At 36.5% G+C, this 23,115-nt stretch overlaps 4 protein-coding genes across 7 annotated transcripts; 3 read left to right on the top strand and 1 right to left on the bottom strand.

Moving 5' to 3' along the window:
- The first annotated feature begins 7,888 nt into the window (after positions 1-7,888).
- Positions 7,889-8,864, top strand: LOC149988323 (uncharacterized). Its single transcript, XM_090253354.1, has 2 exons — positions 7,889-8,260; positions 8,506-8,864. Exons 1-2 carry the CDS (start codon positions 8,085-8,087, stop codon positions 8,669-8,671), a joined length of 342 nt encoding a protein of 113 aa, XP_090109480.1. The 5' UTR covers positions 7,889-8,084; the 3' UTR covers positions 8,672-8,864.
- A 1,540-nt stretch (positions 8,865-10,404) lies between these two features.
- On the top strand, positions 10,405-13,238 carry LOC112286509 (uncharacterized). 2 transcript variants are annotated; one of them, XM_090252856.1, is made up of 7 exons: positions 10,405-10,620; positions 11,217-11,297; positions 11,501-11,566; positions 11,762-12,129; positions 12,302-12,403; positions 12,553-12,612; positions 12,828-13,238. In XM_090252856.1, exons 1-7 carry the CDS (start codon positions 10,461-10,463, stop codon positions 12,972-12,974), a joined length of 984 nt encoding a protein of 327 aa, XP_090108982.1. In that variant the 5' UTR covers positions 10,405-10,460; the 3' UTR covers positions 12,975-13,238. The 2 variants fall into 2 exon arrangements, with proteins under 2 accessions (XP_090108982.1, XP_024384213.1); XM_024528445.3 differs by having other exon boundaries at positions 11,501-11,593.
- A 120-nt stretch (positions 13,239-13,358) lies between these two features.
- LOC112286507 (uncharacterized) lies at positions 13,359-16,497 on the bottom strand. Of its 2 annotated transcripts, none has more exons than XM_024528443.3 (6): positions 15,824-16,497; positions 15,312-15,470; positions 14,952-15,186; positions 14,399-14,734; positions 13,929-14,227; positions 13,359-13,827 (listed from the first exon to the last, which is right to left on the bottom strand). In XM_024528443.3, exons 1-6 carry the CDS (start codon positions 16,070-16,072, stop codon positions 13,819-13,821), a joined length of 1,287 nt encoding a protein of 428 aa, XP_024384211.1. In that variant the 5' UTR covers positions 16,073-16,497; the 3' UTR covers positions 13,359-13,818. The 2 variants fall into 2 exon arrangements, with proteins under 2 accessions (XP_024384211.1, XP_024384210.1); XM_024528442.3 differs by having other exon boundaries at positions 13,359-13,812.
- A 460-nt stretch (positions 16,498-16,957) lies between these two features.
- LOC112286508 (peroxisomal nicotinamide adenine dinucleotide carrier) lies at positions 16,958-22,201 on the top strand. 2 transcript variants are annotated; one of them, XM_024528444.3, is made up of 12 exons: positions 16,958-17,040; positions 18,175-18,483; positions 18,787-18,918; positions 19,127-19,201; positions 19,373-19,503; positions 19,735-19,789; positions 20,041-20,193; positions 20,477-20,545; positions 20,861-20,968; positions 21,138-21,206; positions 21,379-21,433; positions 21,702-22,201. In XM_024528444.3, exons 2-12 carry the CDS (start codon positions 18,403-18,405, stop codon positions 21,902-21,904), a joined length of 1,131 nt encoding a protein of 376 aa, XP_024384212.1. In that variant the 5' UTR covers positions 16,958-17,040; positions 18,175-18,402; the 3' UTR covers positions 21,905-22,201. The 2 variants fall into 2 exon arrangements, with proteins under 2 accessions (XP_024384212.1, XP_090108981.1); XM_090252855.1 differs by having other exon boundaries at positions 16,994-17,192.
- The last annotated feature ends 914 nt before the right edge of the window (positions 22,202-23,115 follow it).

Here is a 23,115-nt window from a genome sequence, read left to right as displayed (position 1 = left end):
ATCCAAAACAAAAGAAATACCTTAATATCAAGTATCTCTAAAAGTTCTTAAGAATGGAAGTTGATGTGGGACGTAAGAAACAAAAATAAACCTCAAGTTTATTCAAGTTGACCACAAGTAAATTAAATATTAAATCTTAAATTTTAATTTTTATTTAAATTTTAATTAAATTACTATTAATCTCTTCAAATCATACAAGAATGACATATAATAAATCTTCAATAATTCGAAGTTTATCTTAATTCACAACAAGTGAATTAATTAGGCAAATTTGATAAGTTATAGCTATTATTGAAATATTAATCCATCCATTCTTTATTCTTATTAAATTACCAAATAATCAAGTAAAAACTTTACCACAAGTCACACTTGTAATAGTAAGTCATCCCAAACCTATACATTAAAAATTAAATTAATCATTTGATTTTTTAAAAAATTATTATTATTATTATTATTATTATTTTATTAATTAAAATTCATCCATCAATAAAAATGTATCTTTGAATAAATTTTCATCAAAATATAAGAATTTATCTAAGATATTTCTATCCAAATTTTAAAAAATCATTCAACTTTGATTATTCATCCAAAACTAATAGAATTCAATTTTAATCCTAAATTAACTTCTTAACCTATAATCTTCTATGAACAAGGATTCACCTTGCTAACTTTTGAGTGATAATAGATAGTTATTAAAGAAGGTGTTAAAGATGATTTGGATTATTGCTACAACCCACTCTTGTGGAATAGCTCTAATGTTCTTCCTATGCCTAAGATGGAAGGATCCTTAACAGATAGTTGTTAAAGAAGGTGTTAAAGATAATTTGAACCTTCCTATAACTGAGATGGAAGGATCTTTAGCAATGAAATTATGATAGTATTCACTTCTTTATTATAGATATTTTAAGATTTTAACTTTTTAATTTTTCAATAACAAGGCTTGGTTGCTTTTTTTATTTTAAAAAATTCAATCTAAAAAAATAATAAATGTATTGAAAATATTTAAAGAGATACAAGAAGAGTTAAAAGTAATATTTAAATACACACACAAAAACACACACAAAATAAGAGCATATTAATGTGGTTGTTTCTTCTATACAAAGAAAAAGAAAGAAGATCAATAATTTTTTTCTACTGTATTCTATTACTACTATATTCTATTACATTATAGCTATAGTATTTATTATAAACTATAATAAATATTAAAAAAATCACCAATTATATTTAATACTTTCAACACTTCTCTTTGCTTATGATAATATTTATATAACATAAAATTTGCATAGAATTATGATTTATACTTTTTTATAATCTTGTAAGATCAATAGCTGCTATCACAGTAAAACCTTATTTAAAAAAACCTCGTTGTATTCAAGGATAAAACCATAGATAAAAAAAAAGATTATAATATCATTTTTTTTAATTATTTAAAAAATTCATTAACTTTCTTACTTAAAATAAAAAAATCACCGCATGCTAATGCCATAAGTAAGTTGACAATGGTTGTACAAAGAAAGAGCTTTAATGAGAAGATCATCAAGGTTATTTGCATATTCAATTTTCTTGATATTAAGTACTTAATCAATAATCAAGTCATGGATATAATTAAAATACTTTTGTTCAATATGCTTTGTCTTTTCATCTTTAATGAAACCAACTTACATTTAAGCAATATAAATGGTATTATATTCATATAAGATAGTTGGAAAATCATCATATGAAAGTCTGCAAGTTATCTAAAAGAGTTTATCAATCGATTGCAATCAAATACATTCTTGAAATATTTCATGTTAGGCAATAATTTTTGCATGGTTGGATGAAGTTGCAATTGTAGTTTATTTCACTGATTTCTATAATATTATAGTTCAATATCTTAAAAATACATAGACTATTTAATATTTAGCTGTTACAATATCAAATTTATATCTTGTATTATAATACCCAACCAACTTTGGATGTACAAATTGTTTGTAATATAATTCCAAGTCTTCAATGCTTTTTAAATAACATAATAAATGTTTGATGTCATTCCAATGTCATAGTATTAGACATGTATTATATCTTGCAAGAACACTAATTACAAATGGCTAATAGATTAATAGCTACAATGCATGTAGATTTAATATCCACTAGATTAAGATCATCAACATATACAATAGTGATCACAAAACTAATTTTTATCTTGTTTGATAAATAAACAAGAGATTAATGGATTATTTATTAATTTATTTGTAATTAAATAATCTTAAAGACATTGATAATATATGCATCTAGATTGTTTTAGACCATATAAGGCCTTATGTAATTTAATACCATCAAATTATTTTAGAGCAAGTGTATTTGGACTTCCTATTTTTAAACCAGATTAAACTTTCATATAAATATTTGCATCAAGAGAACCATACAGATACGCAATTACTACATCCATAAAATACATCTCAAGGTTGGTACAAATAGTTATTTTAATAGTATATCAAAATATAATTAAATCCATGACTAAAAAATATGTGGATTCATAATCAATGCCAAACTATTGAATAAATTCTTTGACAACAAGACAAGCTTTACAACTAGTTTTTTTACCTTTAGCATCTTATTTATATACTAATATCATCTTATATTCTACATAGTAAGATGTTAGAGTATCTATAATTGGACCAAAGACTTTCTTTTTATGTAAAAAAGTATATTCTTCTCAAATGGCAATTTTTTATTTTAACTAGTCAGAGCAACACATTGCTTCTTCAATGGTTTGAGGTTCAAGATTATTTTCCTTTTAAAAAATAGCTTCTTCAATTATATATGCAAATAATTCATCTATTATAATAGATGGTCTATCCCAAATATTATTTGTAGTACAATATAGAATAGATAATTCTATATTCAACTTGATTTTATTCTTCTTAATTTCAAGATTTTCTATTCTATGAGAAGAAGATATAATTTGAATAGACTTATCATCATTAATTGATGGTCCTATAGATTTAGTAGGAACTTCTACAAAAATAATATCAAAATCAATACATGTTATAGTCTTCTTCTTACATAGTTGTTTATTTGATCCACAAACCTTTTTAGTTTTTGATGTTATAACTTGATGTATATTAGTTAGTAGTATTAGAATCTCAGCAGGTATATTTTGAGCTTCATTGATAAGAGCTCTTGTAATCTAAGGTGCATCATTGAAGCCATCAAGTATTTCATCTATAATTAGTTTTAGATATAAAATCTTGACAACTTCAGTTTTAGGCAAAGATGTTCTAGGATCAAGATTCATTATAAATATTTCTAGTGCTCCAAATATAAGTATTATATTTTTTTCGTTGATTAGATACTTTTCTTCAAAGAGATGGAAATAAATTCTCTTCAAAATAATAATTTTGAAAAAATACACATAATAATGTACCAATTGATAAATCAATAATACAAATAATGTTTATTGAATCAAAATCAACAAACATGTCTTCTTATCAATGAATTCTAATACTATGCTATTGAAGTTTTGGTATTGAAATCCAAGCATGACAAATAAACACCCATAGATGAGATACATTTGGAACATAACCTAGAATGATTTCGTGTGGTGTAATAATTTCAAGAGAAGAAGGATGGAGGTGTATTAATACTGCAGTATACAAAATTGCATGATTCTACATAGATGTAGATAAATTTACTTATATAAGAAGTAATAAGATAATAAATTATATATACTTTATAAATGACTCTACAAGTCTATTTTGAGCATGTTCATATAAATACAATATGTCAATTCAATCCTTGTTGGATTATAATAATCTTCAAAAGACACTAATGCAAATTCTTTTATATTATTCATATGTAACATTTTGATAGAATAATTAAAAAAATATAATCAAAAATAAATAAATATAGATATAAGATTGACAAACACTTTATTTTAGATTGATAATAATGAAATATATGATTATTTGCTTGATGCATCAATAAAGACCAAAAAATAATAAAATGATCTAGATATTGGATTAATAGGACCACAAATATTACCATACAACTTTTCAAGCATTGATAGTAATTGTTGTAAGAGTTTCCAAATTGAAAGCCAAATAATCATCTTATCTTGCATACATCCACAATATAATTCTATAGAATCTATATTTTTAGGTCTTAAATTATGCCCAATTATATATGGAATTATCTTCCAAAATAATATAAATCTTAGATGTCCCAATCATCCATATTAAAGAGAAACACAACTCTATGATATGTGATGCAAAATTAAATATAATGAGGGCCAAATTGTAATCTGGTATAAACCATTTGTTGCAACAAAGGTTTTTTCAATAACTTTATAGTTCTCTACAAGAACTAAAACCTCCCTCCTATCTATATTGGTGGTTGAAAGGTGATAACCATTTGCATGCACATCTCAGTAGATGATCAAATTTTAAGATCCTGAAGGTGCAAACATTACATATTTACATTTTATGATCGAACCTACAAGCAATTTTACCATTGTTGTTCCTTCTTAGAAATGAAACGCATTTGTTCTAGCTATTGTCATCAAATTTTTAGTTTGCTAAGTTGAAGATATTTTAATAAAAAAAACGTATATCTTACAGAATAGTATGTGTTATTGTAAAATCAATGAATATATTATTTGACTTATTATTAGAGGTTTTTTCATTCATATAAGTCTCTAAATCATCAATACTAGTTGAATCCATAGATGAATCCATGCTATAAACTTCACAAGCCTCAACTCAAAGTTTCTTATTTTTTTGGAATGTTTTAATAAAATATTCTAAAATATAGTACACATACTAAATATCCAATCATTCCATATTTATGGCAAGAAATCATCTTTGATTTCTATTTTTTATTACAATTAATAGTAGAACGTTTATTCTTTCCATTTGAGTTAAATTGGTCATAACAATGATTGTCTTGGTGTTTATGAACACCTTTTCCATATTTGTATAATTTCTTTTTAGACTTTGAAAAATTAAGTACATGAGATTTTGGAATTGTGGTTCTAATAGGATGAGCTTCTGCATTACAGAAGAGTAATTCATTTTGTTTCTCTACAAGAAGTAGATAGGATATGAGATTATAATGACTTTGAAATTTCATATTCTTATATTATTGTGCAAGCACAGTAGATGTGGGAAGAAATATAGAGAGAGTTCTTTCAATCATTTCTTCTTTAAAAATACTTTTCTCACGCAACTATAGTTATAAGATAATATAACATATTTTATTATTAAAAATATTTAAATTTGAAAAATCTAAGATATATAAATGTATCCAATTATGATGTGCATGTAGAAGAAAAATGGTCTTCTGATGATCAAACTTAGATTTTAAATTCTTCCAAAGTTTGGCTAAATTGTATATCCAATCTTCTATATTTAAATATTAATATTGTAATACAAGTATAAGATGACAACAAAGGAGAAGAAGTACTTTCCAACAAATAGCAAGAAAAATAGAAGTACTTATAGTGGGAGATTCTTTAAACAAAATTATATCCAAGAATCATTCTACAAATAAATTTGCTTTTGCTATTTTTGTCCATAATAATTAATTATTTCTATTAGTAGTCAATGGTAGAAATAGAAGATCTTAAAAATGTTAGAATGTAGTCGTGATAGTTGAAAACATAGTAGAGGTAGTTCAAGATATTGAAGCATTCATTATATATAAATCTATAAAAAAAATATATAAAATCAAATTAAAAAGAATGAATAAAATGCACCATGAAATATAAAGCCATAAAATGATAAATTTGAACTTGAAATCAAAAATATTCAAAATTTGGAGAGTTTTTTTTTTTTTTTTTTTTTATCACAAAAAATAAGGGTCTGCAATGGACTATGGCAGGAGTGGTAGATGGCAACCAGGCGTGACAATTTGGCAGCAAGCAAGGTATAGCAAAAGTAAGACACAACAATAGAGTTTAGCAATAGTAGGGTACAATAATAATAGTGCACAATAATAGCAGGGTGCAGCAATAGCAAGGTTCAACACCAATTGGGTAGGAAAAAAAATGAAGAGAAGTGGAAGGACAAGGTGTACATAAGTTTTTAAGAACCAAGACTAATGCATAAGAGCAATTGTGCTGATAATGTATTAAAAATGTTTGAAGAGACATAAGAATAGTTGGAAGCAATATTTATACACATACAAAAATATATACAAAACAAGAGTATATTAATGTGGTTGTTTCTTGTATACAATGAAAAAGAGAGAAATTAAATAGTTTCTTCCTACTACATTCCAAATATTGTGGCTGCAATATTTATTGTAAACTACAATAAATATTATGGAGAGTGCCGGCTATATTTAAGGCTCTCAATAGAATGCTATCTGATCTCCTAATCAAATTGCTTTATTACTTGATAACTCAAGCAACCAATTGTATTTGTTATACATGGATAAACTTTTCAGTTATTAGGTTGAGGCTGGGCAAGAGCATCTTCTAATGCAACATGTTAACCTAAAACCCCAGATCCACGAACCACAGCAACAGCAGCCACAGTGCTGCTGTAGAGTCTGATTTTGATGAGGCGCCTTCTTTGGATGATTAATAAGATGAATTTGCAAATACAAATATGGCAATCTAGACGTGGCTCCAAGTACCCACCCTATTTGGGCACCAGCAGATCATACAACACAGCGCGAGGCCTCCCCTTGAGCTCAAGCCCCTCCAAGCGCTTGAAGCGTCAGGTGAGCCTCTCAGGACTGGTAAAGTATAAGTACGCCATTGTTACAAATTTCCTCCACAACGCGCCTCCATTGCTGGCACACTAGAGAGACTGCCGTCCTGTCAAACTTCAGCACGCACGCAAGCGTTTCGTACGAGAGCCCCGTTCCAGATCCTGGTCGTCCCAGCTCCCGTTTCGTCTCCATCTCTCCGCACGGACCCGATGGCTGCTCTGGATTTTAACTTAATTCCCTGTCTCGGGTGAAGGACCATTCAGGGAGCGAAGCATTCGAAGCTTCTCAGAATTCTGAGGAGCTGAAGCTGAACACTACAAGATTCTCGAAATCAGACGACTAAATGCGCAGGATTGGAATATACGTTTGCAAACCTCAAGGATACGTGTTACAGGTGTATTAGCAGATGCAACCAAAACAATTCGCAAAATCTCAACAAAACCTTGCGCGAGCTGCACACAGCTTGGTCAAGGTCAATGAAGCGATGATTCTCACACATGAGCAGTGGAAAAAAAAAAAAAAAAAAAAAAAAAAAAGGTTAAAAAAGAGAAGAAAAAGAAAAGAAAAGAAACTGAGCCTACGTCGCATCTGCAGAAATGCGCAGGATTTTCTACTTCTGGTCTCCTCTCTATTTCCAAATCCTGCCGGTTAGCCTCATGCCCCTACCTATCATATTCCCCAAGCCTCTCCGTTGGATGGGTGATTTGATTATCTTGTGTAATTTACTTCGTCGGCGCTGCAATTCTGCCATTCTAGCTGCAATTATTTTGGAATTTTTAATGTTGGAAACAGTAACGGTCTCAAATTGATTGAAAATTGCAGTTTCCAGAGCAGTTTATTGATATTATGTCGGCTAATTGGACAAGACGGGTTATTTTTATTAAAAGCTTTCGTCCTTATCTTCTTTCAACCACGAATGCATTCAGGTCTCTGAAGACCTTTAGCATTGAGGACAGCGATGTAACTGACGAAGTCGGAGAGTGGCTACACGAGCTGGCTCGCAACAACTCAGTTTTGGAAGTAATAAATTTCGCCGTACTTGGGCTTGAAGATGTCGACGTAGCTGATCTGGCATCACTGGTGAAGAGGTGCAAGGCGCTTGTTTCTCTGAAAATCCGCGAAGTTGAAATAGTGGATATGATCGATGCCCTTACTAGAGCATCTTCTCTCATTGCACTCGGTACGGGCACTTGCGATGTCCTCTGGGATGAGGACAGTACGACAGATCGATATTTATCTTTGCCTTCACACTTGACGAGTCTGTCAGGATTGTGGGCTGTGGGTGATCCTAGACAAGCTTTGATTATTCCTACAGCACCAAACTTGAAAAAGCTGGATTTGAAGTTTACTCTACTGAGCACGAAAGCTTACTGCCAAGTTTTCAGTTAATGCCACGCACTGGAAGAGCTTCAGGTACATCGATTAAAATCTGTTCCAACTTTCCAGCTCTGTTAAAGAATGAACTGAAGACACCAGGTACTATGCAGACTGCAAGTAAGAAGATGCGAGAGTTTGAGGCGACTACAAGTGGAGCACGACGATGCAGGAGCCATCACTCACAGAGGTATGGTTGCTGTTGGGCAAGGGTGTGCACATATGCAGCAGTTGATCGTATATGTGTTATGGAGTCTGCTGCGCGGCACTTGATGGACCTGCCGTTAGATGATGGAATCAAGCTCCTGCTCAAAGGCTGTCCCAAATTGTCCAAGCTTGCAGTGTACCTCCGACACGGGAGCTTGACGGACAGAGGAATGGACCACATTGGGGAATTCGGAACGAATCTGAAGTGGCTATTGTTGGGCTGTGCAGGGGAATCGGACATTGGATTGGCCCATTTGGCACACGAAGCGCAGCTCATCGAAAGGATAGAGTACAGGGCATGTCTGTTCGGGGAGGCAGGTCTTGCTGCTGCAGTAATGGCAATGAGCTCTCTCAAGTTCCTGTGGGTTCAAGGCTACAGGAGAGCACTTACTAGCCTTACCGCGACCGTATTTGAACATAGAAACCATTCTTCCTGTTGGCGATCAACCGGGCAAACTCATAGCTCACTATTCCACAGTTGGGCCTCGCACTGATACTCCTCCGGAGGTGAAGCGCCAGCTGTTGAACCTGGACGGTCCAAGCTTACACTCAACTGGACCTTCGAGGCAATAAGACGAGATCAGGGTGTGCATCATTCCCCCTTCAGCCTGTTTCTTGATCTCTGTCTTCCAACTGAGGCTACTCCCACTGCGACGTCAAACATCCTTCTCTAGGCCATTGCTTCTCACTTCCATGTACATCAGAACGGTCACTTATTACGCACATTCTTTGACGGCAGGAGTGGATCTCAAAACGGGAGCACGCCGTTTCAATGCCCCATTTCGCCAAATTTGGACTGAGATTTCACCGCGTACACTAATCCGGACCAATGACATTTAGTTTTCGCCTTTCTTCATCAAAAAGCCACCAGTTTTGTACACAAGAAGATGGGCTTGGCTTGAACTTTCATGCAGGATGTGAAGACGATGATGGCCGCAACTGTGAGTATCTGTCGTTGGGCGAAGTTTGTTTCTCACTAAAGAAACATTTGTTTCAAAAAATATATTCTCCTTCATCAACTCAATAAATGAAATTATTTATAGTAATAGATTTTACTTATTTATGGCTTCTTTGTGCTCTCCATAAACAAAAATTGTTTATGTATTCTTGCTTACATTATAAATAAAATGGTTGTAATAATATTGTTTATTTATCATTTTCATTTGCAGTAATAAATAAGATTATGACATATTGTGTTTTATTATTTTTTAGAGTTTTTTTTTTTTTTTTTTTTTTTTTTAAATTCATAATGACTATATCAATGATATGTAATAAAATTTTATTCAAATGATTATATTGCAACATAAATAAATACAATAAATTAGATTAAATTTTTTTCCTATAGTATATGTTTTATTTGCATTATGTTTATTTATGTAGATAGTTTATTGTAAGTATTTATAAGATTTAATATAGTATATATATTTTAATAGAATAAATTTGTAGCATCTTTGGATTACAAAGACATGAGAAAAGAAAAAGAAAAAGAAAAAATGACCATTAACACATAACATATATTTATAATTTTTACATTAAAAAATTGGGCATTGTTTCCTGACACTTATTACACAAGCATGCATGGATTTGTAACTTATTAAAGTAAAAAACGAATAGAGATTATATATATATATATATATATATACAATAATGATATGAAATTTGAACCTATGAATATTCACCTAAGTTTTGTGAAAATGTTCAAATGTAAAAAATGCACATTTTACCAATAGATTCACTTGAATATTTGAATAAAACCCTATTCTTTAAGTTTGATATCACACTTATTAAATGTCATAGATAAATCACTTGAATTTATTTTCCTTTTTTTTTATAATAAAGTATTGAAATTTATATTACATTAGTCTCTTCTTTTCACACCAAGTTGATTCAAACCCCATTAAGGTTATTTTCGTCGATCACCGGCATACGTCTCTCTTCTGGTAATAAATAAGTGAGCGGTCCGGAAATATCAGGGACCGCCATTACACCATGTACCGAATAGTTGGACCAGTTCGATATCGACAAAGACTGGACTTCACATGAATTGATATCCGCCACATCGAAGGTTTTCTTGCCGCGGCAGAGAGACGAGAAAGAGCGGCGCCACTAACGCTGCAATTGCGAAGTGCCGCCCATCCTCAAGGATTTACAGGTTGCTGCATTGTTTGAGAGGGTGGGTAGCCATGTCGTTGGCGAAGATGGGCAGCCTTCGAGGGGCTCTCCTCGGACGCATCGCCGCAGCGCGAATCTCCCAAGCTCTGTCTCACGGAAGCGATCTCTCGGCCACGTCCGGCCAATATGCCGTTCTCTGGAGATTTCGTAACTTTGCCTCCAGTGCGCAAGGTGGGTTTGGCGTCGGATTGTTGATTTCGTGATTGATTAGCTGTTAGGTTCTATTCTTTTCTGAAATGCGCTTTCGCCGAATTAATTTCGTAGGCTGATGTGATTTTGGTTCACGTTGGAACGCGACTTATGGATCTAGGGTTTAACAGCAATGATCGGGTGCACGTTATTACTTATGAATTGTGAGTTGCTTATTAATTTATCTAGTCTAATGCGACAATGAAGAAGACGAGGATTGTGAGTGAAGAAATCGTGTTGGTGTTGATAAATTGTGATTGTAGTTGGGGTGGAAACCAAATGCAAACCCCTGGTCTATGAGGGCGTATTTAAAGCATTGTTGGATTTTGTTCCAAGTCAGTGAGCAATCAGGGATCAGCATTGCCTTGTGTTTGAGTAGCTTATTCTCTAGCTGGTTAGCGTCAGGCTCGATTCGTACACACGTTTATTATAAACTTAGCCAGGGTTTATGTGACATTGCAATTTTGGGAAAACTATCCATTGCACGAGGTTAGTCCTCATGTGGCCTCATGTTCAACAGTGTCAACTGGATATTGACGCGACGTATGTTGATGCAATCCGGGTATCGCTGTGTACAGATGGTGATGGTGGAAGCAACGGTGGGGGTAACCCTGAAGATAAAGGACAGTGGCGTAATTGGGTGGAGCAAAGACTGAAGGGTATGTCACGTTCTTTTTGAGAGCTTGAGTGGTCTGTGTTCAGTGGAGCAGTCTCATATTGTTAATCATATCTACTATTTATATGTGGGTACTAGTTCATAAAAATTCTCATTTATTTATTTTTTGTTTGTTTATTTATTCAAAATTATGGTCCAGATTAGCAAGTGCCGCAATACTAACCGTTCAGTATGTGGTCCTTTCAGCGAAGGGAGAAGGTCAATCAGCTTCTCGGGATGATCTGCACTCGCCTTCAGAGATTTCAGTTGGAGGTACATCAGCAAATGGCGCTTTTGGTGGTAATTTTTTTTTTTTTTTATATATACCTTCTTCCAAATGTAGATGTCGAATGATGAAGGTGTGGGTGTAAGTGAAGGTGGTAACACAAGAAATAGCTATTTTTTCGGTACTTAAGTCTTAACTATGTTAGAGAGATCGCTGACAGAGACTGTGATGAACGCTTCCAGGTTCTCAAAATCTCGCAGCAGACCCTCATCCTGTTGATCTACCCATGGATGACTTTGAGTTACGTGTGCTGGGCATTTCACCAAAGAAAGATGACGGAGAGGACGATGACCTTTTGCGAGAGCTGGAAGAGTTAGAGCGTTCTGCCTCTTGGAGGGCTGCCGGGCCAACTAATGGGATGGAAGGTGGATTAGAGGCGGGAGATGATGAAGAGGATGACGATGATGAGGAATGGGAGGATGAAAGAGGGCAGGTGCTTAGTGATGCTGCTCTTTCGGCTATTGTTGACTACGACTTAGATGATGAGCAGCGCCCTTACCAGTTTCGACCGAACCGGCTCTTCTTTCCAGGGCAGACATATGACCCCGAGGTGAGGGTTCGCTTCAGTTCTGTATTTAATCTTGTGATGTAATTATTTTTTAATATCGTTACTTCAAAGGGTTTCCCTAGTGCTGTACTGTGGAATGTACCTCACGTTGCAGTACCGAGCTTTGCTTATCTCCCATCGACTGTCCTCACGCCTGATTTTCTTGATCTTATAGGATCTGGATCTGTCAAAGAAACCGGAGGAACTGGAGAAGCCACCTCCGCGTTACAAGCGGCGATATGATAATAACGAAGTGCTTCAGAGAGCTGATTTCAGAGTATGTGCCTTACAAGAACCTCCGTCCTTTATTCTTGGTTCTTTGTAATATGTTGGTCATTCCCCAGTGCACATGTGTATGTGTACCAGTCGGACGTCTATTTACGCTTAAAAACATGATGATTCACTAATTATTTACTGTGATGACAGAACCCCCGTTATTTGTCTAATTTTATTTCGGAGACATCAAGGATTCTTCCAAAGAGGAGGGTATATATTCTTTGATCTTTTATGCAAACTCATAACTAAATTGCTTGCTGAATTAAATAAGTAAAAAATAGGACCTGTTTTAGTCACTTGATTTTGAAGTCATTGCGGCAGTTAAGGGAGTAGTCTTCAATCTGAACACTTGGCTTGCATAGGTAGAAAATTGTTTTGGACTTGTTTAGAACAAGTGATTAAATGTAATATGGTGTGTTTCACAGAGCTCTTTGACTGCCAAAGCACAAAGGAAGGTGATCAGGGAAATCAAAACTGCCCGTGCTTTTGGCCTTATGCCTTTCACGTCGATGGGTCGCCCCCCTTTCCGTTTTTTGCGATCGAGGTTGGATGATGAAGATACCAATAATTGAAATTATTAGTCTATACTTGGAAAATGTGTGGGAACAGTTCAAACTTTTTGTCAAAAGAGAGCTTTGTCTAGGTTTCGTATCTACACTCAATCTTTAGCAGCAGGGGTTTAGCCTCAGTAGGAGAGTGCAGACTTCTTCTATTGATGCCTTGCGATTGTAATGGCTCATGTTTACGCTGCAGGGTTGTCCCACAGTGAATTCCGATACATCCTACACAATACTTAACGTTAAATCGGTTATGGAAGTTTTAATTTGAGTTCGAAACACCAAGTACCTATTTAGGGACAGTAGTGTACAGTGAATGATATCACCTCTCAGTTGTGTTACCCCCCAAACATTTGTTGGTGGCTGTTGAAATGTTCATCGCAACACGTACGAGATGAGTAGTACCATAGTGAAAATTTGATGGTGGCAACATTTTCAAGGCGTGTGCGCTTCCATCCTGCGCTCGAGACTATCAATGAATTCTGCCAAAGTCCGCAGAAATTGAGCCTTCATTTAAGCTACTGTCTAGTCGACACTCCCAACTGTAATATGTTCCATCACCGTTTAGGAACTGTCTAGGTCGGAGGAAGACGAATGGCAAACATTTGCCAAGCAGAAGCTGAAACTATACACGTCTTTCAATTGCCTAATTAACCAACACAGAAATGTCTACAAAAAGGATAATCTCGTAGACCAACCCAATTGCGTTTACGATCGTCTACCTACGTCCGCGGCCTCTCCCGCGACCACGCCCTCTGCCTCTGCTGCTCACTGTATTGCTCGGCTCTGGCACAAAGCTGAACATGCTTTGTCGTAGCTGCTCTGCAGCGCTAAGCTGCTTAGGTTGAGTATCCTGCCATCACAGGCCCTGGTTCAATAATAAACTATGTAATGACATCCGTTGAGAAATCATACGTAAAACACTTGTAGTCACTAGAAATTACAGGTAACGCGAGGTTGATGACTTACAAGAGAGTCTTCCAAATTGAATTGTTCCTGGAGTCTCCTTGCCATCTCCTGGTCAGAAACTGCTGCCGAATGACTAGAGGCTTGAGTCTTTTGCTTGGATTCCCATTCGTCTAAGGTCATCACTCGTTCATCATGCTCATCAAAGTCATCTCTGCCCCTACCTCGCCGAGGCCGTCTGCCACACCCACGCCCTCTATCACCCCCAACTCCTGCATCTGTCCTTCTGTCTAAAAGCTTTTGAGCAGCTTGTCGGTTTTGAACTGGTGCAACTTCAGGTGCCTTTTCTCGTACTCTCGATTCTGAATGAGGCACCCAGAAAAACAGAAGGAAAAGTGAACAGCGAAGTCAAAACCCTCTCTTTAAAATTGAAATAATACAATAAATCAAGTTACAAAAGAAACTCAGAATAGACTGTTAGAAAGTATGCGGATGTGCAGCCAACAAAATTCACATTAGAACCAAAGTTATACCTGATACTTTTGGTTCTGGAACTGAAGTTTGCGAACTTGATTGAGCAAGAGCTGCTGAGTTGGGCGGAAGAGTTTGCACAGCAAGGAGTTTCTCAGGCGCAGCTTCAGTAAGATTGGCCTGCGTGGCTCCGCTCGTAACAGAGGGTGCATTACTTTGCGTATCTGTTTCATTCGTTTGCATGCTTCTTGGTCTATAAGGCTCTGCTCCAGGACGCATTCGAGGTACTGGTGCCTTAATATTTATGTCTTCTGCGATTGAGATTGCACCCGCTTGGACCCTGACATCCTGCCTGCTGCCTGACATCCTGGGTTTGGTATTTGGTGCTAGCGTAACATCTACCTCAGAAGATTCATGATTAAGAAGAGGCACATCATCCAGAATTTCAATTTAATTGATGCAAAGACGGTAGTAATGATCTAGATAGAGCATTAGCTTGGAAAAGATGTCCGCATTCAGAAATACCTCAGAAAGATCAGAATGTGACATGGATGATAAAACCGAACAAACAAAACATGGAAATCTAGTTAGAAAAAAATGTGATCTGTGACTAACCTTTATTAATATTTGGTTTAGGAGCCTGAGCTCCTTTTGTGTTTGAATTCAAGCCACGAAATGGAGGTGGTCCACTGGCGCCATCTGTACTTGAACGGGACAAAACTCCAGAATACTTTCTTTGCATAAGCCAAGCTTCGTGGAGAGCTGCAACGTGACCCCCTTCAATTCGTATTGAGTTTTGGTCCAAAAGTACTATCCCACTGTGCACTGTTACTGATCCCAGCAATGTAACCTGCAGAAATCACAAATGCTCGTCTCAGTTTGTGCACGTGTGTATCAAATTGAAATAAACTTTGAGAGAGAGAGGAAGATCTAATCTATTAGGAATTAGCGTCTGCACAAGAACTTGGGGTCTACCTTGGTGCCAGGCGGAACGTCTGTAGACAAAGCAGGCACAGGTTTATACTCGATTGCTGTAAGAAAGGAGTGGCCGTCTGTGAGGCGAAGATGGAGCAACCTCCCTGAAGTACTTCCTAAGCTTTGATTGCTCTGACTTGCATCTTTTATTGCTGCTAACTGAAGCCACACACAAGTATAAAAATGAGGAGAGGAATTAGCCAGTTGAATTAATGCATGGCCTAAACTTAACTAGTTTACATTCCTCGCATTACAAGTCCCAAAATCCGAGTAGTACAAAGATGCCGCACCGAGAGATATCAACCATTGTCCTTACCATGACCTTCAAACCAAAAAGAAAAAAAAAAAGTTATCCATACGACTATTAATTGCGCTATTTTTTTTTTTTCATTATTTGATTTCCTCTTGCCTTCATGATACAATGATAATGCAGAGATTGCTGATCTTCGGGAAGTGCACAATAAGCAAACACTTCAAGGTAGATAAGTAGTTTAGGGTTTAAGAGCCATTACCTGCAAAACACATGGAGTTTGCAGAGTGCGAAGATGCAGAAGGGCTTGCGCGTCCGGCAAATGACGTGCCCCAGTAGTGCTCAAGTCGGTATCTAAAAGCTCTGCTCTCACCCTCTTCTCTAGCTCCCGTTCATTCAAACGAGCATCTGCCTCCTCCTCCTCCTCAATTTCACGGATCACGATGTCCACAGCAGAAGGCTTCAAATGCCAACCCACCTTCTCCAAATTCTCTGTAATCCGGTTCATCATGTCTCCCGTCCCCGTAAATTGCAAATCTTCTGTCTCTTTCCCTCACTCCCTCACTTACTCACTCACTCACTCACTCACGCGCTCTGCCCTACTTCGATCCGATAATTTACTTCCACGATCTTGATCATGCTAACGTCAACTACAATCTCCAGTGTCAATCTCATCATAGACGATATACACCTCCAGCCCTAAAACTTAAGCCCTAAATTTAAGATTCACAAAAATATTTCTGAAGGATTTCAAGGCCAGCATTGTAATTCCATCAACAACTCTTGGAGACTAAATCAACAACACGCATATGAAACTCCAGCCCGTGCATATTCCAATATAGGTCGCACTCTGAGATGCGAAGTATACAGCCAATCTGCATACAACGAACCCTCCAGACCACCACAGAAGGTCCTTGCAATGGATTCAGCAACCTCCAATAATCTTTAGATGCAATCAGCATCGTCCACCTTCACTTCAAACTTAGCCTTAGCCTAAAACTTTTGATAGCAAGACCCACTTTCAAAAAAGATCGTAAACTTACAACATATCACCTGACTATTCAATTCACGTACCTGTGACATTATGAGATATATATATATATATATATATATTTAAAAAAAATATATATATATATTATATATATTTAAAATATATATATTTAAAATAATTATATATATATATATTTAAAATCAAGCTGGCAATACTGATTTTAAAGCTTTGAAAATTGCATTGGGTATCGGACATTATTGGAAGGGTAAGAAAAAATACTGTCCTTTTTCATACTCCAAAGTGAATGCCGATCGAAAAGGCCAATGCCTATCAGTGGGGGCGGATGATCCCTGAATGACCTTATTTGCGTGTGGGATGAAAGGTCCTCACCACGGCTCTTCTCATAGAGTGAAATCCTCACGTTTAAGTGTTGGGTTTTGCGCCGTGGTTGATAGCGTTGCCGGAGGATCAGTGGTGAAATTTGTCAGGTTTGTCCAGAATACGCTCAATTTCCTATTCTTTTGTAAGACAATTCTCTGAATGATGCAGTTGGGCATGTTGCGTATGCGAAACCGAGGCTCTTGGCTCACCTATATGTACATCAGGGCATAGGAATTTGCAACTGTGATGGATTTCGAAGGTTAAGTTTCGTGGGTGTGGTGCTTTCGTGATGTAGCAAGCGAATTTGAATCCTCTCCTACGATCTGCAGTTTTATTTATTTATTTATTTATTTATTTTAATTTTCCTTGTTTCCTTTAATAATTGTATGGACTTAGCTCGTGGAGAAATGTTTTTTCAGCTGCTCACATATTGTTCCTGTCATAAACGAACTATTGGGAATTAAGAAGTGCTAATTGCTTCCTCAGCAGTAGCTACTGCGGTTGTGTGTCCTCTTGAAGTTGAAGATTCCTTCCATTCGAGAGTTGGGAAATAGAATCACAAAATTTGAAGCTCAAAGTTGGTTGGACTGCGCTGTCTCGTGCATGTTAGGGTATGGCAGTTTGTTTAACGTTTCAGTTGTTTTGCCGAGAGCAGTAACCAGGTCGTAGCTTTGTAAATATTGCTGAATGCAGCCTATGAGAGTCCTTTCTTTTTTGTACCGAATAGTTTTCATATAATTCTTGTACCAATGGAAGCCCTTTTACGTGGACTACAACAACACCACGTACAAAATACCGTTCTTTTGCCGAAGGTTCGATTGATTTATATAGCAATTAGTACTCTAACCAAGAATTCACAGTTGAGAGGGACGCAACCTAATTGGAGTGCATTGTGCCTGATTTAGTACATCCTACACATACATATCTGCCCATTCTCTTTGATTTTGACTGAAAAAATCTTTTATGTAGTGTTCGTTGCGCTCTCGTCTAATTTTCGGTCCCAGTCTTAGATGCCGAGTAATGACGTCAGTTGTCAAGTCGAAGTCAAACTGTTTTTACATTGAAAGATCTGGATTCCTCACATTGGTGATCAATAGAGGTTGATGGAAGTGGGATCCTGAATTTATTGAGATTTCCTCTAACACGGCAATTGCATGCTTCTTGATAATTTTGTTAACAGTCAAACCCCATATAAACCTTACTGTAAGCTGTGAGTTTTTTCCTTTGCTTATGATTGGCAGGTACTACACACAGTTTGAATTGGCTACCATGGGATGCTCACCCATATACCTCGGACGACCTATCTAGTCGTCTTGAGCGTTTTGAAGGCTCGCATTTAAGATCTGATTACCGGAAGATATCAGTATTTTTGGCACTTCGTCTTGATTTAGGAGGGTGAGGAGAAGGGCGTGCTCCCGGCTTCTTTGCGAAGGAGGTTCGATTCCTGAGGTACTAGGGGATAGCTGAGAATGTCAGACGCCGTGGTGAATGGTTTGGCAGGTGCTGGGGGTGGCATTGTAGCGCAGATTTTAACCTATCCCCTCCAAGCGGTGAGTGCAGGTCCAGCATACTCTTTGAACCATTACCTGGATAAACCATGTCGAATGTGTTTTGAGTTTTAGGGTGCTGGAATAATGGTCATTCTGAAACTTTCAGCTCCGTTGAAGTATGTTGATGTAATGCTTCGCACGGATCTCAGATGTCCACCTCTTCCGTATGTGCACAATTGTTTAATCCCAGCCTGTAGAGCTGGGACCTTAATAGAACTTGTGGGGTGCATTGTATACACTTGTGAAGATAAATACTTACATGTGATTAATATGTGGAGACATGTCCCATATTGTGCTGAACAGGTTAACACTAGGCAACAGACAGAGCGGAAGGCTAAAGCCAAATATGCCGCACAAGATACTGAAGCTGCGCTTGCTTTTGCTAAAGCAAATCCAGCTCAGAAGCAAAGGGGGACCATTCAAGAACTAATCAAGGTGTGTCTTTGATGTGCGTAATAGTATCAAATACCATTCGCGTGATTTTGCGTGACATATTTTCGGTTTTTGATGTTCACAAAGGGCTGCAAGTGAGGAAATTCTGTGTAGCTGAAAGAGGACTTTCTCGTTACTGTCCTGTACTTCTCATCAAGTAACGAATTTTGACTTGATCTATTTCGATTGACCAAAATTATCAATCGACCAGGTCATTAAAACGGAGGGATGGGGAGGACTATATAGAGGTCTTCGGCCATCGTTGCTAGGCACTGCTTGCTCCCAGGTATTACCAACTTACTTTAAATGTTTCGAACAACAGCATTTAATGCATTCTGGTTATCAGGGATATGAGTTATCTAAGAAAAGGAACTTCAGATGTATGTGAAGCATATCAGCACATGCTAACAACTTGTAAAGATTTTATAATCTTGTGACTCGGTTGTCAACCGTGCAGGGTGTCTATTACTATTTTTACCAACTTCTAAAAAATGAAGCAGAGGCCCGAGTTGCGAGATCAAAGAAGCTAGGTAATGCAGATGCTGCAGTGGGAATGTTGACTTCCCTGATTGTGGCGTCTCTGGCTGGGTATAAGTTCACATCACTACCTACTTTACAAGTTGTATTTTGTTTACATATTCAAGTAGTTTTAATGTGCTCTTTTTGTTAGAGACCTCCACATAATAGATGGTTTGTATTGCTTTCATTTCTATGTGTGGTTGTTATTAGGAGCATCTGTTGCAAATCTGGAATGCATGAGCTCAGAGTAAGGGCTCTTATACTGATCATTCGTTTTGAAATATGTGGTGTCCTGAATAGATGTGCAAACGTTCTTCTGACGAATCCTATTTGGGTGATTGTTACCCGCATGCAGGTAAGATTTCCTATCCTCTCTGTAATTCTGTCTTCTGTTCTAAGTATTTCAGGTTTAGTGTGGCTGCTTTTTATTTTATTTTATTTATTTTTGATTTCCCTTGAAATTGCAGTGTTCCAGCTGTGTGTTTCTGAGAAAGTTGAATATCTATTGACCAGTATTTTAAGTGTACATCTTACTTGTGGTTGTGGGTGGATACATTGTCACATTCTCTTTCTAATTACGTTATTTTTGTGGCAAGTAATTCCCAGACTCAAGCACAGGCTCAGATGGTCTCTGAGATTGCTGCAAGTAATGTGAATGCCAGACCTTCGAAATATGCTGTGGTGCCGAGTGTTGATTCAGCCACAACATCGACTTCCAGTTCATCTTCTCCTGTTGGAGGGCAAGGAACACTTGACACAGTAACGCCGCTTAAGAATTTTGAAGCTGTTTACCGAAACTGTTTTTCGTTGGTTCTTTGTATGCTCTTTGGAGTTAGTTAGGGTTGCTCCAGTACATTTAACTCGTGGGTTGGATTAATTTATGAGTTTGGTTTTTGCTCCACGAATTCCTTAGCATCATAATGTTTGACAGTACCCTACTTTTTGCTTCAGAAACTTGTTATACAAGTGAATCTTCTTTATACCTGCTAATTCCCAAGTTGCAGTTGCTAGACTGAAGTATCTTTGGTTGTCTTGTTTGAAGGTCAAAGATTTATACAAGGAGGCTGGAGTACGTGGATTTTGGAAAGGCGTTTTGCCTACTCTGATCATGGTTGGTTTGTACTAATGCTTCCTTTAGATGTTTGAGGAGTAGGATTATATGTGTTTTCGTTATCAGTTTGAAAGCTCGTTGGGGATATCATGCCAACCTAATTTAATTTTTTTGGGATTACCTTGGCTATCGAGGCCTTTGATTCGGATGTCCATAAATCTGAGATTTTAAGTATTGAAGATTATCCACCTCACAAGCATCAAAGAAGTTGAGAAGTGCTTGAAAAAAAAGTGCAAGCCTGACATGAAGGTTGTTCTGTCATTTTCTCACTCGTCTGATCTAATTCCTGTCACCTTCAAATCTGTAATGCAACAGGTTTGTAACCCAGCGATACAGTTCATGCTCTACGAGGGCATGCTGAGGAAACTGACGGAGAAGCGGAGAGTGACCTCCAGGGGTTCGAAGCACGTATCAGCCAGTGAGGTATCTATGCTCACAAGAAGTTTTAATTTTATTTATTCCTTGCGTAAAGCTTTGGTCATCTGCTTGCAACTTTGGGTTATTGCGTCCGAATCCCTGACCACAGACGATATCATTTAAGTAGTACTATGGTATGTTTTTGATGTCCTCAGCTGCTGTATCTGTGGTTTAGGTCTTCTTGCTCGGTGCAATCGCAAAACTTGGGGCTACAGTGGTGACGTACCCTTTGCTGGTTGTGAAGGTGAGTACTCGGTTTCCTCATTTCTCTCCAGAAATAATCGTGCTCAAATTTGGTCAAACTTTTCTTCACTTTGAAGGTATTGCTTTAAAAACTTGCCTACCGGAGGCATTTGTTGCGGTTTCGTGGCGGTTAAAGAGCTAGAACCTGATGTTATACGTTGGTTGGTTGGCAGTCTCGGCTGCAAGCAAAGCAGGCGATAGGAGGAGACAAATCTTTGCAGTACACTGGTACGTTATTATCATGCATCTTGGTCCTTGAAATAACATAATGTCTGTGATCATTGTGGGAAAGTAACCACATTTGAAGAATAATCTAGTTGAATCTAGTGGGTGACTATTACAGGTTCATAATGCATGAATGAATCAATCACCAGCCTGAAGGGTTCTATGGTGCTATGTTTACTCCTCATTTGCATTCTACGTTTGATAAACACCTTTGTGGAATCTTATCCTTCAGCTTTCATTCTAAAAGGCTGCTTGTGCGTTATGGATTCAGGAACATTAGACGCAATCGGGAAGATGATCCGCTATGAGGGCTTTAGTGGGTTCTATAAGGGCATGAGTACCAAAATCGTGCAGAGCGTGGTTGCAGCAGCGATTCTCTTTATGATCAAAGAGGAGCTTGTGAAAGCAGCTCGTGCACTGGTGACGAAGCAGATCAAAATCCCCAAAGTGGTACTATTAAAATCTGCAGCATAATTTATTCTAGTTCCATTCTCCTCTTTATTAAAGGTTCAGATTTCACCTTTGTGAGGGTGTCAACTCATGAATTCCATGCTTTTATCCAACAGCAGCATTTCCTGTGAGATAAACTTTGTTTACTATAGAGTAATCCATAAGTAATCATTTTTTTCCTTGCGTTCATTAATCAAAGATTGCTGTAGAATAGTCTGAATAATCACAAGATATGTGATTCTTTACTAAATATGTAATTCTGATTTTGTTTACAAATGCTGAGAAGTAAAAGTAAAACAAAAGCTTCATTCAAAATGAAAATGATCCACTGGATGGTCACTTTTTCTTTTTTTTATTTACTGTCATCTATTTGAGTGGATGTCTTCATATAGGGAGTAGTACATTGAGAAGATTAGATGAGATAAAACTGAGTTCAATTGATTGATTGGCTAAAATGAAATGCTTTTTGATGCAATATGATGGTATTGTGATTCTTAATTTTTAAATTCTCTAAGCAAACTGTAATCATTTGCTCACCCCCAAACAAAGGTCCTTTTGTCACAATTTGTGCAACTTTTTTGCATTGGTGACAAGTTCATTTCATGGCCAGTGATAGTCACATCTAATTATGAAATCCACAATCTTGATTTTAACTAAAAACCATGACTAATATGTTGTAGTAAAAATCAAATTTGAAAGTAAATTGGTTTCTAAAACAAGTCAATGTGATAATTACAATACAAATCTAACAATGCATATGGGAGAGAGATACATGTGGATCAACTTACCTACTTCCAAAATTTAATATTGTTCAGACTTGCACATAATCAATGTGATCTATACAACAAATCCAACATTCACAAGTGGTATCTTATGCTTGGTTGAGAGTATGGGTAATTAATATACTTTGGTTGTATAATCTTACACAATACTAGTGCAAACCATGGCAAAATAGCTTCTATGAAATTTGCCTTTCAAGTTAAAAGACAATAGGTAGAAGTTAGTGCTCTAGCAAGATTAAAGAGGAGTAAAAAACACCAAAAAGATTGCAAGTGATTTACAATTATTCAAAAAATTTATTATATAACTTTATAAGCAATATTTGAGTGAGTTGAAAGTATAAATTGTAGTGTTGGTAGTAGACCAAGAGTGTTCAATGTATGAGATCAAAGAGCATGCATGCAAGCAATCTTTACTAGTGGATTTGAAATAACATCCAAAGTATGTATCTACAT

The sequence above is a fragment of the Physcomitrium patens genome, chromosome 9 (genome assembly GCF_059467195.1).
Source record: "Physcomitrium patens ecotype Gransden chromosome 9, ASM5946719v1, whole genome shotgun sequence".
Classification (NCBI taxonomy): Eukaryota; Viridiplantae; Streptophyta; class Bryopsida; order Funariales; family Funariaceae; genus Physcomitrium; species Physcomitrium patens.
This window is presented reverse-complemented; position numbering and strand designations above follow the sequence as displayed.

What these genes read in the sequence shown, in the direction of transcription:
- LOC112286509 (XM_024528445.3), top strand. Translation starts at nt 10,461, where the DNA reads ATGTCGTTGGCGAAGATGGGCAGCCTTCGAGGGGCTCTCCTCGGACGC. An exon ending in CTTTGCCTCCAGTGCGCAAG is followed by an intron (nt 10,621 to 11,216) that starts GTGGGTTTGGCG and finishes CGCTGTGTACAG; the next exon opens with ATGGTGATGGTGGAAGCAAC. An exon ending in GGTGGAGCAAAGACTGAAGG is followed by an intron (nt 11,298 to 11,500) that starts GTATGTCACGTT and finishes TGGTCCTTTCAG; the next exon opens with CGAAGGGAGAAGGTCAATCA.
- LOC149988323 (XM_090253354.1), top strand. Translation starts at nt 8,085, where the DNA reads ATGCCACGCACTGGAAGAGCTTCAGGTACATCGATTAAAATCTGTTCC. An exon ending in AGGAGCCATCACTCACAGAG is followed by an intron (nt 8,261 to 8,505) that starts GTATGGTTGCTG and finishes TGGGCTGTGCAG; the next exon opens with GGGAATCGGACATTGGATTG.
- LOC112286508 (XM_024528444.3), top strand. Translation starts at nt 18,403, where the DNA reads ATGTCAGACGCCGTGGTGAATGGTTTGGCAGGTGCTGGGGGTGGCATT. An exon ending in TAGGCACTGCTTGCTCCCAG is followed by an intron (nt 19,202 to 19,372) that starts GTATTACCAACT and finishes TCAACCGTGCAG; the next exon opens with GGTGTCTATTACTATTTTTA. An exon ending in AGCACGTATCAGCCAGTGAG is followed by an intron (nt 20,969 to 21,137) that starts GTATCTATGCTC and finishes TCTGTGGTTTAG; the next exon opens with GTCTTCTTGCTCGGTGCAAT.
- LOC112286507 (XM_024528442.3), bottom strand. Translation starts at nt 16,072, where the DNA reads ATGATGAACCGGATTACAGAGAATTTGGAGAAGGTGGGTTGGCATTTG. An exon ending in AAACTCCATGTGTTTTGCAG is followed by an intron (nt 15,471 to 15,823) that starts GTAATGGCTCTT and finishes GTGTGGCTTCAG; the next exon opens with TTAGCAGCAATAAAAGATGC. An exon ending in TCCAGAACCAAAAGTATCAG is followed by an intron (nt 14,228 to 14,398) that starts GTATAACTTTGG and finishes TGCCTCATTCAG; the next exon opens with AATCGAGAGTACGAGAAAAG.